The sequence below is a fragment of the Alligator sinensis genome, unplaced genomic scaffold, assembly GCF_000455745.1.
Source record: "Alligator sinensis unplaced genomic scaffold, ASM45574v1 scaffold566_1, whole genome shotgun sequence".
Classification (NCBI taxonomy): Eukaryota; Metazoa; Chordata; order Crocodylia; family Alligatoridae; genus Alligator; species Alligator sinensis.
The window spans coordinates 1301610-1319754 of record NW_005842017.1 but is presented as its reverse complement, the minus strand read 5'-3'; the positions used below and the strand labels follow the sequence as shown (position 1 = coordinate 1319754).

General features: G+C 42.8%; 1 protein-coding gene across 4 annotated transcripts in view; it reads right to left on the bottom strand.

The window, feature by feature from the left end:
* Nucleotides 1-6053: 6053 nt before the first annotated feature.
* The window catches only part of DIP2A (disco interacting protein 2 homolog A), a 129764-nt gene continuing 117672 nt past the window's right edge, over nt 6054-18145 (bottom strand). For all 4 annotated transcript variants that reach the window (XM_025202229.1, XM_025202226.1, XM_025202225.1 and 1 more), the window contains 5 exons: nt 16416-16473; nt 13718-13792; nt 12800-12974; nt 9566-9689; nt 6054-8064 (listed from right to left, as the gene is read on the bottom strand). In XM_025202229.1, coding sequence (XP_025058014.1) covers nt 7812-8064; nt 9566-9689; nt 12800-12974; nt 13718-13792; nt 16416-16473 — 685 coding nt within the window. In that variant the 3' untranslated portion in view covers nt 6054-7811. The remainder of the gene's footprint in view (nt 8065-9565; nt 9690-12799; nt 12975-13717; nt 13793-16415; nt 16474-18145) is intronic.

Sequence of the window (18145 nt, the reverse complement as noted above, 5' to 3'; positions counted from 1 at the left end):
GACGAGGGGGCGCACGCGCCTTGGCGGGGCGGGGTGAGGGAGGCCGGCTCACGCCCTGACGTGAGGCAAGGAAGGAAGTCCCGCCCCTTCGTGGCTACGTCATGGCTGCCCAGACCCCCCGGTGGAGTGGGAGCTTCACAGGGAAGCGCGGCAGCTGTTGCCCCGCATTAAGTGTGGGGGAGCCGAGCGCTGCGCGCGCCTCGCGGCCCCGGCCCCTTCGGCCCGAGAGCTGAGGAGGGCGGATGCAGGAGCGGGGGGGGCTGGGAGGCTCGTCCCTGGGGAACGGCCCTTCGGCCGGTGTGCGCGCTCCCCGAGCCCGCCTGGAGACAGCTGGCAGCAGTGCTGGGGCAGCCCTGACTGGCTGAGCCAGGGACTCGCCTGGCGTAGCCCGGGGCGGGGGCCAGGTCCGCTCCTGCTCCCTTCCAGGCTGGGGCAGGAGTCCTGTGAGCAGCACACCTTTCCTGAGGGAAGGGGGCAAGAGCAAAGCATCCTGGGGTGCTCTGGGGTATAAAGCCTGAACCTCTGTATGCTCCTGGTTTCCTGTGGGAGAAAGGCAGCTTTCCCCGGGGAAAAAGTGAATGCCTGCTGTGGCCCAGGATACATGCAGTGGCGGGCAGCGAGTGTGTCTGTAGGACCCCAGGACACACTTTTGTGCTGGGAGAAATGTGTCGTCTGGTTTTAGCCAAAGCAGCCCCTGGGTTCAGCTACCACTAATCCTTGCCTGTTTTTTTTGACTGAACCATCTCATCTCTTCTCAGCACAGGCCAGTGGAACTTTTTTTTACCCTGGTGCTCAAGCCCACTTCAAGTATCTGTTGGACTGGCTCAGGGCTCTCTCAGTCTTGCAAACAAAATTAAAATCCCCTTTTATTGGCACCGAAATGGAAAACTCCTATAACAATGAACCATCTTGGGTCAGGAGAACTGGAATCATTTAAAAGTTTACATATATTTCCAGTCAGATTTGGGCTATATCTTCTGATTCAGACTTCAGTTGATCTGGTCCTTGTGCCTAAATCTGGAAGAAGTTAATGTACAGAGAAGAATGCTGCAATCATGGAGAAAACTGCAGAACGTTTTCTGTACTTTGGCTACAGATCACAAAAATCTATCAAAGTGAAACAGCAACAAGCAGCTTGACACGTCTGTAAAGTTTTTTCTTATTAAATTTCAACCTAGAAGTCATTTCATGTTTAACACATACCAGAGTCCAGTCAACACAACCAAGCAATCTGCAAAACTCCTAACATCATTTTGTAATGCCTTATTTTTTTAAACTCATGTGCCCTTAAGCATTCATTTTTCTGTGGCCATTTTACTAAATACACTGACTACAAGACCTATCTAGCAACTAAAGATTATCTTGGCACCACTTACACTGTAAATAAAAGTCTCATTTGATGTGGGCCCCATTAATCTGGGATTTGCCCTGGATCAGAAGGGAGCAGCACAGTCATTTATACAAACAGGCCTTCCAAGCTGCAGGGCTGCTGCTCTACGAGTAGATGGCTAGTGAGAGCACACAGCTTGGGCAGTTTGTCTCAGGAATGACTCATGGTAGCTTTACAGCGGTACACAGCCATGTCCTAGCAAAGTGCAAGTACATTTTATCCCACATACTTCGCAGTGACTTGCAGCAGGACAGTGAACTTGCTTGTCTCTAGGATCTGAGGACATATACAACATATATTCATAGCCTTAGTGAAATATCTATTGCTTCTGTTACTGGGTTAACCTTGCATTTGTCTTTTCTTGGTCTCTTTGAATACCTTCCCTATGTTTTGAACCATGGCCTTTCTTGAGCTGGACTCCTGAGATTAACTGCAACCTTAGTAAGTCTGGCCTGCAGCTTCCTTGTTTTGGGGAGCTCTGACCAGCAATAAGGTTTCTTAAATCAATGTTTATTCAGAACCTAAGCATTTCAGAGGAAAAAGATCTTTAAACAGATCTTTAGACAGCCTGCAGGTATGTCTAGCTTCAGGTGCCTGTGATCCAAGCATGCTGTTAAAAATTAAGCTTCCAGACACGCTAAGACATATGTAGTGTAGGAGGTGTAATCAACTTGATTAACTCTCTAGCCAGTTCAATCCAGTTCATGGAGAGAATCTTCAAAGCCTGAGTAGTCTTTTGATGCTCCTTTTATATGGCTCAGTCATCTTTTGGTTATAGCCCTCTGATCGGATAAGCTTCCTGCCCCAATGAAACAAGCTGGGCATAAGATGTTGACTCTTTGAAGCTAATGTCTTCCCCCACAGTCTTTCCTTTCATGGGGGTGTTCACGAGGCCATTTTTATCAGGAAATGATTATTTTCTTGTTGGCAACAGCCTTCATTAATTTAAAGTAGTATAGGCATATAACAAACATTTCACTCGTTTGCTATACCTATAAAATCTCCAAGCTTTGGCCACATTCAACACTGAACATACAAATTTTCTATAGCAGCTCCCTATTTTCACATAATTCTGGAGATATTAACATAGGTTAGATTTGCACCTTATAAACTAAATGAGAGACAGATAAGCTTTCATGAGCAGTGGCTTACTTCGTCAGATACTATACAGTGACTTCATACTAACACAGCTAACTACTTCTCTCTGAAGTCAAGTCATCTATAGGAAAGCTAAGAGACTGAAGGACTATCAAACAAAAGATGTAAATGTACCACACTATGAATAGACTGAGTGATAGGGAGAATAACAATATGGTCATGAAGCTGCTCTTTAGATTTTTGGAGAAATACAGCTTTTAACTTAAACCTGTAATTTCCAACTTTCACATCTGTCAACATCACCCCCCCCCCCCCCCCCCCCCCCCCCCCCATCATTCTCCAGTGCTCAAAGTTCCAACTGTGTATTGATAAGCACATTCTTGTTGGAGTCCTATTTCCATTAATGTTGTACTTGTATGGATGATGGGAAGAAAGTCAGGGAAAAACCCTCAAATGTGGGGACTGAGGTACATGCTTCATGAATATTGGAGTACAGAACGTTTGATATGAAACTATATTATCTCTTGTATGATTCAAGTAACTGCTTGTTTTGAAGCTATGAATCAATCACACTGAAAAATGTAGTATTGCAGAGAGCAACTACAGCACTGGTTAAATGCCACTTCTTTTTTAAAATAGATTAAAAGTTGCAGCATCCACTACTTTCTATGCTGCGTTCTGTGTGCATTTGACCTGCACTTTCGAATGTGATTACTTCAGTTTTAACAACTGCTTTAGTCTCATGCTCACTTAAAAACCCCTTTCAAACTGCTGTTATATGTGAAAGGCCAATCTTTTGTGCCATTTTGAATAAACAATAATTTATTACCTCATGTACATCCCTCAGTAATGCTAACTCTTGCAAAAAAATTGTGAGACTCGTGATTTCCAAGTCAAATTAACTCTGACTCATGATCTTGGGATAGAACCCTCAAATCTCTGGACTTTTTCTTCTAGTGAATGTAGAGACTGCCCAGCAGGTAAGTCTGTGGAAGGGAAGGGGTGGGGCAGTGGGGGCAGATGGATGAGGGAGGGAGTGGGGCAGGGGGTGGGGGTGAATGGGGGCCCAGGGCCAGGGCATACAACAGAGCTGCAGGCAGCTCATCCAGAGGTGTGGGGGGTAGCGTAGCTCCTTGCTACTGAGTGCACCCCTGAGGGAAGCATGGGGAGGCATGTACCCCCCCAGATTTGTGTGTGGGGCAGAGACAGTAGGAGGCACACATCGCATTGCGCAGCTCCCAGGGGCAAAGGCAGCTGGGCACAGTGAGCCCCAGTCCACAGCAGGCGGCCCGTTTCTGCCCCATGCACAAATCCGGGAGGTGTGCACCGCATGCTTCCCCCCCAGGGGTGTGCACATTGGCAGAGAGCTGCACCCTCCGTTCCTCTCCTGCACTTCTGGACAAGCTGCCTGTGGCTGTCATATGACCCAGACCCCAACCCATGTGTGTGTGTGTGGGTGTCTGCCCTTCAGTCCCAAACCACAGCCCTCCCCCTCCAGCCCTGCTGCTGCCCCTCACTCCTGACCCACAGTATCCTGCATCCTTTGTCTCATGATTTTTGACACGGTGGGGTTGGTTGCACAGGGGCAGAAAAGTATCTTGGAGTCATTATTGATTCCAAAATGAACATGGGCCGCCCATGTGGGGATGCAGTCAGGAAGGCTAACCGCACCTTGTCATGCATCCACAGATGCATCACGAGCAGGGCCAAGGAGGTGATCCTCCCCCTCTATGCAACACTGGTCAGGCCGCAGTTGGAGTACTGTGTCCAGTTTTGGGCGCTGCACTTTAGGAGGGATGTGGCCAGCATAGAGAGGGTCCAGAGGAGGGCCACTCGCATGATCAGGGGGCAGCAGGGCAGGCCCTATGAGCGGAGGCTACGGGACCTGAACCTGTTCAGCCTCCACAAGAGAAGGCTGAGAGCGGATCTTGTGGCCACCTATAAACTTACCAAGAGGGACCAGCGGGGAACAGGAGAGACCTGTTCCCCCGAGCACTACCAGGAGTAACTAGGAATAACGGCTATAGGTTGACTAAGAGTAGGTTCAGGCTGGACATCAGGAGGCACTACTTCACAGTCAGGGTGGCTAGGAGCTGGAACCAACTTCCAAGGGAAGCAGTGCTCACTCCTACCCTGGGGGTGTTCAAAAGGAGGCTGGATAATCACCTAGCCAGGGTCGTTTGACCCCAGCATTCTTTCCTGCCCATGGCAGGGGGTCAGACTTGATGGTCTACTTAGGTCCCTTCCGACCCTACCAACTATGAAACTATGAATACTGGTCTCTGGAAATGTTGGATGGCAGATTGGGGTAACCCAGAAAATGTGTTTTTTGCTGCAAAATTTGTAAATTCAACCAAAAGCATGCAAAGAACTTTTTTCCAAGTATTTAGTTGGTCTAATAAAAGCTATCACATCTACCCAAAGAACCTTGCCTGCCTAAATCCAACCTACATTCTCACATTGATATCAGGAATTCATGTTATATGCTTCTATTTCTAAAGTTAAGGTTTATTTTAATGCCCTCCCCACTCCCGCTGTTTTGCAATCATTTTGGATCAAGACGGACTTCTTTTGGGATATGGAAGGTCGGAGGTGGCCAGAACTCAGCTTCAAGAAATGTATGATCCAATACACAGAGTCAATGTGAACAGATCTGCAACATCCTGCTTAGCAATGCAACTTAGAGAAGCTGAATATTTTTAAGTCTCCATGACCAGACAGATTCATCCCAGAGTACTTGAGGAACTGGCTGAAGTAACTGCAGAGCCACTGGCTATTACATTTACTTACATACAACGTAACTTTCTAGAAATTAGCTACTAGAAACTGGGGTGCAAGTCTTAAATGAGGAAATGCAGGAGTTAAACTGCCCGGCTCTTCTTCTTGAGTTGGGTGGGCAGCCAGCACTGTCTGCTGCATCATCCTAGTAGGGGGTTGACAAAAGCAGCCACAGGTTTTTGCTACATGCATTTTCCCCATGAAAATACTTACAGGTATTTTCAAAGTACATATCCAACACAGGATCCTGCATTCAGTGGTCTGAGAATGGCCTATGGAGTCTTTAAAATACCTGTCTCTCACAACAGCTGCATTCCTCTGATCAAACAATGTTCTCCTCAGACCTGCTTAGTGCTTGTCTAGAAGAGTTTAAGGAAGGTGTGGATCTGCTTGTTTACTAGTTCAAGAGCAGGGAGTGGTAGAGGAGTTGTATATGGAAGGGTCCCTTCCTGGAAATCTGTATTCTTCCTCCTACAGCAGTAAAGTAGACCATGAGAGCTGCTCCAACAGCTGTTGCCCATTACAAGGATTGGGCCTTGAATATGGAGGGTGAACTTCCAAAAGTTCAGCTATAAATAGTTTTAAATAAATTAATAAAAATATCCTACAAGCCATGCTCCTGAGAGGGAAGTGTTTAGCAATTCCCAAAGTAGTGGGATACAGCTGCTATGCAGTGATTTTCTATGTAGGAAATAGTTCATTTTTTATGTGGATGTTCTGATAAAGTCTTACATTGAGCAAATCACATTCCAGGAGTCATTTTAAAATGTTTAATGTGCTTTTTTTAAATCTTACTTTACAAGGCAACTTGTCTCACTGTCACCAATATCTCAATACAAAAATCTTACAATGCTTTATTTGCTAAAAAACTACAACATTAAAATTGGGGTTAGGTAGTTCTTTCCTTTTACCAGCTGTTCTACTACAAGGAATATCCATTAGTCCATTGCTAATGTTGTGGTACTTAATTCAAACAATAAGTTACACAAATTCTGTACATAATTACAGTCATATTAGAGTTTTTAGGGTATGTATCTGTATAGTACATTGCAGTTAAACACCATGAGGGCACAAAGAACTAACTGTTTATGAAAACCTTTTGTTGAAGACTTTATAGTTTAATTAACCAAGAAGAGTCAGCATTTAGCATTCTTATGTCAGGGGACTGTCAATCCAGCTTTCTTAGGCACTGAACCAGGCAAATTTGCCTTGAAGAAAAGCCTGGCTGTTTTGCCAAACTCATGCATTATTAAAAAACAAAACAAAACAAAAAAAACCCCAACACATAGCCACAAACTCCTTATTAGCTCTATAAAAATAATTATTTTCTAGACTCGTGCTTGTCTTCAAATACATGGAAGTATTTGAATAATTTCACATTCTCTTTCTGAATTAGGTTCACTGAAATATTAGATCAGGCAGAAACTTCAACAGCTTAATTAGTCAAATGTGACTCAACCAACTGGATATTTTAGTTTGAATAAAGGAAGTGTGACTACATACGACTAAAACATGAAGGCTTATGCCATGGCAGATCCAGCTAGCTTTGATGTTGGATATATTTTTCATGGTGGAAAAATCATTATTCCATAACTTCTGGTGCAGGATACTTTGGGAATAACGTATTGGATGATCGTGCTTTTCAGACATTTCCACTAATGATTTAGATTCTATTGGCTTTGGAATGAATAGCTCAAAAACTTGGCATTATGCAGGGCAATAATTAACAGCTTTATACTAGGAAAACAAGCAATTTTACTATTTAACTAATATGAAATTATGAAAACAAGAAAGCAATTAAGCCTCTTGTAGTAAGTAGTTAAAACTGGATACTAATTTATCTTTCTACAATAAAGTTCACAATATTACAGAATCCATTATGGCACATTAAGTAAACCTTGTTAAAGATGCAGTATTTGTTTTTGCTTGGTACCAAAAGGCTGAATGATAGCATATTTCTGAATTGAGGATTGGAGTGAGTTGTTTGATCTGAATGGGGATGAGTCAATGACTAAAATAATAAAAAAGGCTGCATTTTAACATCAAACATGTGCAAAATTCCTTGCAATACAGTAGAGGACAAAGTGGAGATATACAAAATCTTGAAAGTTATGTGCCAACAGAGTTATCATATACATATCAAACCAGCACACTGAAGGAAAACTCCAGGATGGTTAACCACAACTTTCATCAGTGTTTCCAGAGTCCTCTTCAGCTGGTGTTTTCTCCAAACCCCAGTCTATGTCTCATTATGCAGTGCATTAAGATACTGACATTCATAATTATTGTAAAAAAAATTGGTCCTTGACAGTTTCTAATACAATTCCTTCAAGAATTCCAGTAATTTCTCAATCCTAATATGGATGTTGTAAATGCTATATTGGGTTTACAAAAGCAAATGCAGTTTGAGAGATGAAGGTCCATGAAGACTGGCATCTGTTTTTCTTGGGTCTTCAGAAGTTAAAGAGCACAACAAACTGATAAAGATCTTATTCAGAAAGTCTCTATAATTTTGGTGCTTCAGCCTCTGTGTGGTATTAGGTTTTCACATGTTGTAGGCAACATAAATAGGATCCAATTGGTCAGCTAAAAATCCGTCTCTCAAGTGCATTCGTTGCTTTTCACCACGAGAATTGATAGGAATAACTCCTGGGTCGACAATTACTACAACACCCACTATCAGATAATGTTCTTCCAGAACTACATTTGTTACTAATGCAACTAAGTCCAGTGCTTCCTGCTCCGAGCCTTCTAATTCCACAACCACCACCAGCAAGTTGGTCCATGTAAACACAGCACTGTTGGTATGAAACAAGCATTAATTGTTAAAAGAAAAACTTATATGAATATAATCACTAGAGAAAAAAAAATGATATACAGAAAGAGAAAAAGTCTTAGGAAAATGCTCAAAATAACCAATATTGTAAATCTATACAAATGCTAGTGATAGAAGTATTCAAAAGTCAAATGTTAGAGCTGAAGAAATCATAATTCACTATACTTCATGTACACTTTATTACACAGTAATCACAGAGCTTCTTTAAATTTACCTTTTCTGCTATACAACCAAATGTGTATATAACATGATCATGAATTTAAAGACTATAACGTGAAACTATAAGGGGGAAGAGTTAAGGACAGAGTTCCTTCCTTAGGTTTCTCTTCACATACCAATCCAAGCCTCTCATGTCTTCATTTAGTTTTTCAATTTAGGTGTTGGGTGAAAACTAGAAAAGGACTTGAAGGTGGCGGTGGGGGGAGGAGGGAGTGAAGGATGTGCAAGGGGCTCAGCATCTGGAATACAGATTGGTTGAAATGGAAGGAGTTAAGCTCTGTTTCATGAGACAGACAAATGAAGCTGCTGATCTAGGTACACTGCTTCTCTGAGCAGGTAACTTCTGATCTGATGTGGGATGTCCACTGCACAACTTCACATGAATGCCTACATGCGCCCAAGTTTGCTCACTCTTCAAATCAGGAAGACAACTATGTCAATAACTGTTTTGGTTCTTTATGTTTCAGCTTGTTTTACTACAGTCATGCATGTTCAAGAAAGCAGCTAGAATATTTTAAGTGGCAATGATACAGCTTCCTGCAGCCCCTTTCATTCTCCCACAAGTCAAATAGCTGAAGACATTTTGCTCAAACTTTCAATCACAAATAACACTCAGGTAAAGATCAGAACGTGGAAAATTTCAGTTCTCAAAGATGGTGAATTAAAAGGAAGGTATAAAATCAGAACATTGGCGTGCTCATGAAACTTGGTAGAACTGCAGAGTTGTCAAAAAGCTCAAAAAGAATATGCCAAGAAAAAGAAATCTGCACAGGTTGACCATTAATTTCAAACTCAATTTGTAATGTAAATTATTCTTAAAGAGTCTTCTTCAAAGTGACCTAAAACTGTCCTTTTCTTAATTGAGCATTAAATCAAATCACCTGAAATTTATGGTAGAAGATGCAACAAATAAGGTATAAGCCAAGGACAAGTGTAGCAGTTTTCCACAAGCTACAATGTGTATTCATTATGGAGATGCAACCTGTTGATAAGATTATGGAAGGCCAGACCTGAAGCTTGCTAATACGCTATCTCCTTTGTGGATGCAAAAAAAAATTCCTTTCACCACTAGTTAATGTAATTTGCAAACAATTTATTTTCTAGTGGCAAAAGTACAAACACATTAGATGTTAAAAAAACCTGGGAAGCTGCCAATGTGTGTGGTAGTATGTGTTGCAAAATGTGTGCTCTGCTGCTTAAAAAAAAATAGGAGGCAGCAAACAAAACTTGTTTTGAATTCTTACCATTCAGCAATGCTCTTATGTGCTCTAATCACTGAAGTCTCAATATCAATGGGATGATATCTCATTCCTCTCAGCTCCAGCGTTTCATCCAAAGAGCCTACCACATACAACGCATCATGCCTCTCTGCAAAACAGGGAAGATATTCAGGGTATCAACAGAACATGACAAACAGAAGTTCTCAATTCATATGCATTTACATTCATTAACTGCCCTCAGTCTCATGACTTCCTAGGAGAAGTGGCATTCATTGCCACTTCATTGGTCAAATTTTTTTTGGAGCCAGTCTAGTAACCCTTTTAATGACTTGTGGCGAGACAGGAGTTAGATGACTGAAAATAAAGAGGTGGGTCATCAAATCCAATACCCTGCTATAACAGGCACATATCATAAAATCCTTTTCACAAATTGGTCAAGCTCCTCTACAAAACCTGCTAGGAATAAAGGAAGATAAAAATCTACCCACAACCTCAGTGCTGGGATAGATAGGAATCCAAAGTATCAAGCCAGACTGTACACATTTACTTTTTGCCAGCACATCTTTTAGTTTAAAACAGCTCATCTACCTCCATGGTATTTATTCCCCTGAGAGCAAGCAGAGCCCCTCCTAGCTTTTGTTTTGCCAGGCTAAGCAAGCCAAGGTCTCTTAGTCCCTTTTCAAATGATCAGCTCTCTGATCATCTTAGCAGCTCTGCTCCACCCGTTCCAATCTGAATTCATTTTTCTTCTCAGGACCTGTTTCAGCAATCTCCCAAATTGTACAATCATGTAGTTACTCATTATATAGGTATTAACCAAAACAATAATTCTGTAATTTAAATTAACAATGATGATATTTGAACTCTCTTACAAAAGCAGCATTTTAAATGAGTTTAAGAGTTAGGTTGATGACTACTGACTGTACTGTAGCATTTCTGTTGTAAAAAAACCCACCCACTTCTCCATAGGAACTATAGTTCTTTGGGACATGTTATATTCTGATCTGATTTGGGGTGCAAGTATGCTTCATGTGCATGACACTGGTCTCTTCTTTTTTCCATTCATTTGTTTGCTTATGTACTATGTATGAATTTGTGCTGCTGAGCCTGCACCACTCTCTCTCTCCAGGCTACAGCAGCCATGGAGATCAGAGGGAGGAGACTCTTCCACTGCCCCTCAGTTCTTTTGCCAAAACAGATTCCTAGAAATAGGGATTTTGGTTATTAGATACAAAGGACGGGCTCCAAAATCAGCAGGGACCAGCACACCTCAAAGAACAGCAATTACTAGAGATGAACAGTCATGCTTTGAATTCCTGTCAAAGGATTCCACTTCCTGTTTTCTCAACAGGATGGGCTTGCTTGACCAGGTTTCAGTTGTTGGAAGCTTGCAATGAAGAGCAGTGTGCTAGGAATGGTCAGACAGATCTCCAGATCTCTCCCCTTACACATCTTCAGCATCTTACAAATGAATCTAGAGGTTGTGGAAGGCCTTCTTGAATGTGTCCTGGCATGACTTAGATTCCTAGAGGGTCCTCAAGAGAAGGAACAGACTTCTTTTATCAGAGGTGCAGATCGTTTTGGGAGACTGGATCTTTGTTATGGTGCTCCAATGGAATTAGGACCAATGGATATCTGAAGATATCCCTTCGTTACTCCAGGAGTGAAAACTTGTATGAGGCCAATGGAAAAGTTGGTCAGAATCATAAATGGCTTTAGTGCCAAGGATGAAGTACTCAAGCACAGAGGTGTGCTGAACATTGAAGGTCTTTGTGTCAGAGTGCACAGCACTGCAAGCAGTATGACGCTTCCAAGATAAAGAAACCGTAGGCATTGACTGGTTGGCGCTTCAATGCTGAAGCATCAGAAAGCATCCTGGAACCATGGATCTTAAATGAATGGTTGCATATATAAACCTTTAGTTTCTTGCTTGATCCTTGCATTTAATCCTCAGGAAGTGCATACGTAACCTTCTTCCTCATATCTGATAGCATCATAGCCATGAAAAGTCTATGGGAAGTCAGTCTGAAGGAGAGAGAATGCCAAATGGCTGGTACTGAGATGGGCAGAAGCTGTCAACTGCTTCAGCAAGAATAAATTTCAGGTATACTCTCTGGACTTGAGGGTTGTCTTGAAGGACAAATAGAACATCAAACAGTGGTCTGAAACATGTCCTTCTCTCAAGCAACTGACCACTTAGACTAGCTGCAACAGACTGGCAAGGCAGAGTAAAACAATGGACAGAACTTAAATTTGGAAAACTACCAGAAAGGGCAGGGTACCCTCAATTTAAGGAATGCAAAATGATGTGGAACTGTGTCTTGTGCAAATACTACCTTCCCTTTATTTAGCTTTAAGTAGTAAGGGATAACCAAAAAATATAACTATAAAGCAGCAGAAATTCCCCAGGTAGGAAAGATATGCTGCAGAAAGATGGATACTGGAGATGCTCAATCATGAAGCACAGATGGTGTGAAGCAACTTGGTGGAGGTTACAGACATGCAGCCTCTTACATACTTGGCTATAGCACGAGAGGTGGAGGTACAGCCAAAACACATACAATTTGAGCTCATACATGTTGCGTGCATGGATACCACTGTATTCAAGCTCTTGAAGGAGGATTCCTTTTACAACAAAGTTTATAACAACTGATGTATTAAGATTCCTTTTGTTAAAGAAAGCAAAGTACTAAAGACAGGCCTGGGGTTTTTGTATTCTACTTGAATAGGAAAATACTCATTTTTTCTGCTGCCTTTTTATGTTCACTTAAATATTTTTATTTTAAAAATGAAACTTATAGAGATTCACATTTGATTTTCTAATCTGGAAAAACTATGATAGGGTCACCATTTTTAGTCTTCACCTCTGAAGAGCAGAATTAGCAATCTCACAATCAGGATAGGAATATTAGGCATCACTGATAGCTGGGAAAGGAGCAGAACTAAGTGCAAAGGGAAAAATATGCATCTGATATGCCTATATCATTAGGTCCACGCTGTTAATTCAAAATGTAAAAAAGCAAGATGATCACACTGTAAAAGTCATCCCATGGACATATACATTACCTATTTTGCTTGATCATTCAGAATCAGTACAGTCAACAAATGCATGCACATCAAGGCCCAGAATTCCTGTGGGACTGAGCCAATTGGAATCATGCAAGAGGACCTTCATTCTCTACAAGCTTACTCTTTAGTAAAGGGTTACACACCTGTGCATATTAGAAACAATACCAAGATCTTTTTTCCCCCCCTCACCTCCACTGGCATCAGTCAGTTCAGTTCTGCGCAGAAAGCCCAGGTACCCAGTCCGTGCCCATATTGTCTGAGTGTCTCCAAAACTCAGCCGAGCACTGAAATGGTCAGCGTGTAGTGCCTCTTCTCCATAGACTGTGTAGTAACCTGTAGCATTGTGGGGACTACTCACCCAGATCTAAACCAAAAAAAGTAACCTCAGTGTAACAGACAGTGGTATGTTGTTACAAACAGACAGCAGAATTTCTTGGTAGAACAGACATCTGTCACACTGGCAGTCTTGTTGCCTAAAAATGCCAGGTATTACTTCCTTAAAATAATTAGTTTTTGCTACATGGAAAACTGAACAAATAAGAATGGACTGGAGATTCTGTGCATGTAGCAAAAGTACATTTTACAGGACAGCAGAGTTCAATTAAATGGATTTATTTCAGCTTGATGCAGGGACAGAAATTTCTTTTAAAAGGCGCCTTCCATCAACAGAGCTTCTTGTTTCAAATAAGACCCCTTCCCCCCACTCAGTATGTAATACCAGTGTAGGCAATTTGCTATCTTTGTAAAAATTGATCTGTAAAAAATCAGGAAGTACATCTACTTAGCCATTACTTTGCATTGATAAAGACACACCACAATGAAAAAAAACCTGGGACATTCTTTGCCAACTGACTGCTAAAGAGGTTCAGATCAGCAAAAAAACAATGCCTCAAGGTGCAGAATGGAGAAAGTTTGGAAGTCTACTTCAGCACATGATGTCTTGCACTCATTTGTTAGAGTTCCAGCTAACATGGATATGGATAACTCTCTCTGCTAAACCAAGAAGGCTATTTTTCCATCTTGCCATCAGGCATGCAGAAATTTACTTTTTTAAATCTATAAAAATCACTGCAGACGTTAGTGGCTACACAGGCATTAAATATTTACCTCTCCTAAATGTGAATCTCCTAGAGGTCCTTTTGTTTCAGTATGTGCTATAATAACCTTTACCCCAGGCAGAATCTGCAATAGGAAACAAATATTTTTAAAATTACCTAATATCACCTCTATCTTAATCAATTTAGTGCTACAATATTTGGACTACCATAATTCTAACCTCTCTCCCCCCTCACCTCTTGTTCTGTATAAAGGGTGAAGTATGAGGTCTTTTACTCTAGAGCAGAGGCGGACAAAATATGGCCCATGGGCCGAATCCAGCCTGCCATCCGGCCCATGAGTGGGCGCCTGCTGAGCCCTGCCCATGTCTGCTGGGCCAGTGCACTACGCTCCCACCCTTGTGTGTGCGAGGGCCCCTGCCTTGGCCAGTATGCACGGCGTCCAGGTGGGGTTATTGCTGCTTTTGCTGCAGCCACCCAGGGAACTGCTCAGCTCCCTGAGCCTCCAGTGGCTTCTTCTCCTGTCACTGCTGCAGTGCTCTGGGTAGCAGGTAGGGAAGTGGGGGAAGGCGAGGGGAAGCTGCAGCTTGGTGGGAGTACGGGGCTAGGGCCAGCTGAAGCACGGAACCCAAAGCGTGGGACCCACACCTAGTGAGGCGGTGGGAGTGCAGAGCCTGGGTTGGCCTAGTTCCATTGCACGGGGCTCCCCATGGCTCATGTGCAGCTCCTGGGACTTGTGTACCACTGGGGGAACCCCTGCACGATGGAGCCAGCAGCCTTCCCCACTCTCTGCTGCCACTTGCAGCTCCCAGGACGCTGATAAAAGTGGCAGGGAGTCCCATGTCATGGAGCCAGGCCTGCTTGGCTCCACTCCCTGCTTCCTGGTGGAGTCCTGGGAGCTGCATGTGGCAGCAGGGAGTGGGACCAGGTTGCCAGCTCCATCACACAGGGCTCTGACCTGTGGTGAGTGGCTCTGGCTAGGTCCTGGGAGCTGCATGAGCTGCTGGGAGCCCTGCATGATGGAATTGGGCCAGCCTGGCCCTGCTCCCTGCTGCCACACGCAGCTCCTGGAACTGGCCAGAGCTACGTGCCACTGGGGGCTCTACCTGTATGGGCCATGAGCGACCCGAGGGCCCGCCACCTGCTGCTGCCAGGGGCGGGGGCTGTGTGCCATGGGGAGGGCCCCACATGCACACCCCACCAGACCCAATACCCACATACACACACCTACACATGCCCTGAGACACAACCACACCCTCCCTCACACCCCACCCCACCCCACCCACAATATGCAAGAGTAAGATTTGATTTTGAGCTATTATGAAATCATCTCTATATACACTATGCAAACACATGTAAATCAGGACAAAAATATTTTTTGAAATATAAATTTAAAATGTTATAGTAGGTGTTTGATTTTTAGTATATGATTTGATTATTATTTTTCTGGTTCCAAGATGCCCGCCCCCCCCAGTACTTCTGGGGCAAGGGGAGGGATATCCAGTGGCAAAGGTCAAGGGGTGGGACTCCTGGTGCCAAGATAGCAACAAAGGGGCAAGGCACCTGTCAAGGAGCAGGGCTTGCAGCCCTCGACAGCTCACCAAAACTCATTAAATGGCCTTCCACCTGAAATAATTGCCCACCCCTGCCCTAGAGTGAGGATCTGGGCTGTGCCAGTAAAGGAGGAAGAGAGAACTTGCTTCCCACTGTTGGGTGGGGCTGAAACGGTCCTTTGATACAGGGCTGCTTTAAGTGGTAAAACAGGCTCTGGAGGGTCCTCTGAGCAATGGCAGGATCTCCAGAACATTACAGGCTGCCACTCTGCTGCATCTCTCTCTTGCTTTTACCAACAGTCTCCAAAACCATCCTCTGGCTGTTCTCTGTAACACCTGTACTGGGGGAATTTTCTTCCCAGTGGATTTAGGATTTTATAGCCCTTGTATGCTTCTCCAACATTTTTACCCAGTGGAAAGGGGCTGGAGTGGGGTGCAAGTCTCAGAGTGCTGGCCTCACTAGAAAAATCTGTTCATTGTCCAATTCATTTCCTACTTTATGATTTTACCTCAAACTCCTAAACAGATTGATTTAGGGCTTGGCTTATTCCTTAGGTTGCATGAGATGGACAAAAGATGTTTGAACAAAAGGAGTTCAGTAATTCGAGTTCTGTGTGCATATATTAATGATGAAAACAGATGAGAACAGTTTTTATCACATAAAGCTAATCTATTCAACTGAATATGGGTTTGCTCTCATACATATCTATGGTCAATCAATCCTTTCCAGACCAGTGGACCTCCTACCATAGCAGTATCAATTATTTTGCCACTTTCAGAAAATAAAGGATGACCCAGTTATACTCCAACTTTTCAGAAAAACAAACAACCCTCCCGCCCCCAGGGATTGAGATCAAGCATTGAATCTGTTAGCCAAAAAGGAGCTAAGGCATTTAAATTGGAAAAGAAGAGAGGGGAGGGCAGTAGGGTTTATGCCAGAATTTGGTATGCAAGCTTAGCTATACTGTGCACCAGATAAAGTACTAAATCTTGCCATTTACTTAGGATAAAACATGAATTTATTTTGAATCTTGGGGGCTCTATTTCTGTGACATAATATTTACCTCTCAGCTTAGAAAAATATACTTTATATCACAAGAGAGACACATCCAAACAAAAGTGGAAGACTCAAAAAGAAATGAGGTGTGATATAGCTTTATAGTTAGGCTGCACCATCCAGCTATACCATTTGCTTACCTTTCCAGACTCCATCAATGGCAAACTGTGTGGAGACCCCCTCTCTACCAAACGTACCCTGAAAAAGCAAATAGATGATGTATTTACTTAACTTGATATATTCAATCTTACAGTAATGTTTAAAAAAAGTTAAAAATTGTAGTTGGCCAGTGTTGACCAAGGTGCTATTTCTGTGGCAACACCTATGCCCAACTGTCTCAACAGTGCAAGATGATAATTAAGTGAAAGCCTTAGAGAGCTTAAGTGGTGCTCACAGTGCTTCTGTGGCCTTTTAGGAATGCTACAAGAACATCAAAAGCTCATTTAAAGAGCAAAGCTAGGAACTGCAGCAACTACATTCACAGCTGCTTCAACTGGAGGCAAACACGACAAGGACAACACCAATGCATGTTATATTAGACCTTGCTAATGCCTGCACAATGTGGGAATTTCAATCAGATTTGTTTCAAACTAATGCAAATGAACTTATTCTGCTATTGTGTCACAACAAGGAGGCTGGCACCTACATCTCAGAAGGAACACAGCCTTCTACCATGATAACAACATCACCTAACTAAACAAAGAAGGAACTGTAAGCTTCCTGCAGAGATGAAAGACAGGTGAATGACCTGCTCTCTTACAGCTCCAGCCAGCTGGCAGCTTCTTCTGCATCTGAAGTATCACTTTTGTTGGAATTCTTATGGAAGACTCTTGGCCAGCCTCAATGGGGATATAAATGGCAACTAAGTTAAATGTCAAAAAGAACCTTGTGAATGAGCTAGCATACACAGAATGAACTGAGTTACCATGGTAGCATTACTTGCACTGTCTAAGCATTTAGTAAAACGAGCAAAATGAAGGTCACCACCAAACTAGAAGATGTACATAGCAGGAAAAGCAACTCTCAATGGTGTGAAGGAAAGCAAACAATTCCACTGCCTCAACATGCACTATTTTATATTGCACCCCACCCCCCCACAATCTAAGGACCACATCTGACCCTGATGTAAACTGGAGTGAGGTTCACCTTCCTCCCCATTGGCTGAAATAAAGCACTCTTTTAGGCCAGGGGTTAATCTGTTCTTAACAGACTCACACTTCTATGCAAGTCTTAAATTACTATTTTGGGTTCCAACTAGTATGGGATAAGGAGAGAGAAAGTTATTGCATCTTGTGCTGATTTGGTCAAATGCCACAGTGAATGATACTTCTTACAGTCATACTCTGATTGTGATTCAAATCTCAAGGTTTAAATGCATTGAAGGTTAGAGGTGATTAGCACTGATTAAGGCAAGTTACAGCTCTGGAGTTACCACTATTTATACATTATCAGCTTTAATGTATGAATGTACATTAACATATGAATGTAAAGAACACGAAACACAGATGTTCTTTTTTTTCTGAAGTAGGTACAGAAATTGATATGAATATGAAAACCAGTAACATTACGACAGTATTTTAAGACGAGGATGAGTAAATGTGCCAAAGTGTTTTTACAGCCAGGCAGCATAGTTATTCTAAAACGAGTTAAAGGGAAAACTACATCTAAAAAATCAGGGATTGGTGGGAGGGAGTAGATGCTGAGAAATGTGAATAAAACTGGAAAGCAGGTGGGGAAAACAAATAAGTGAAAGGAAAAGCTGGCTCAGGTTAGTGTCGGTGGGTCATGGAAGGATCTGGCAGGATGGTATTGTTTGTCAGGTAATGGCAGTGATCAGGGGTTAACAAGTATACTGTGCTATGTCAGGGCA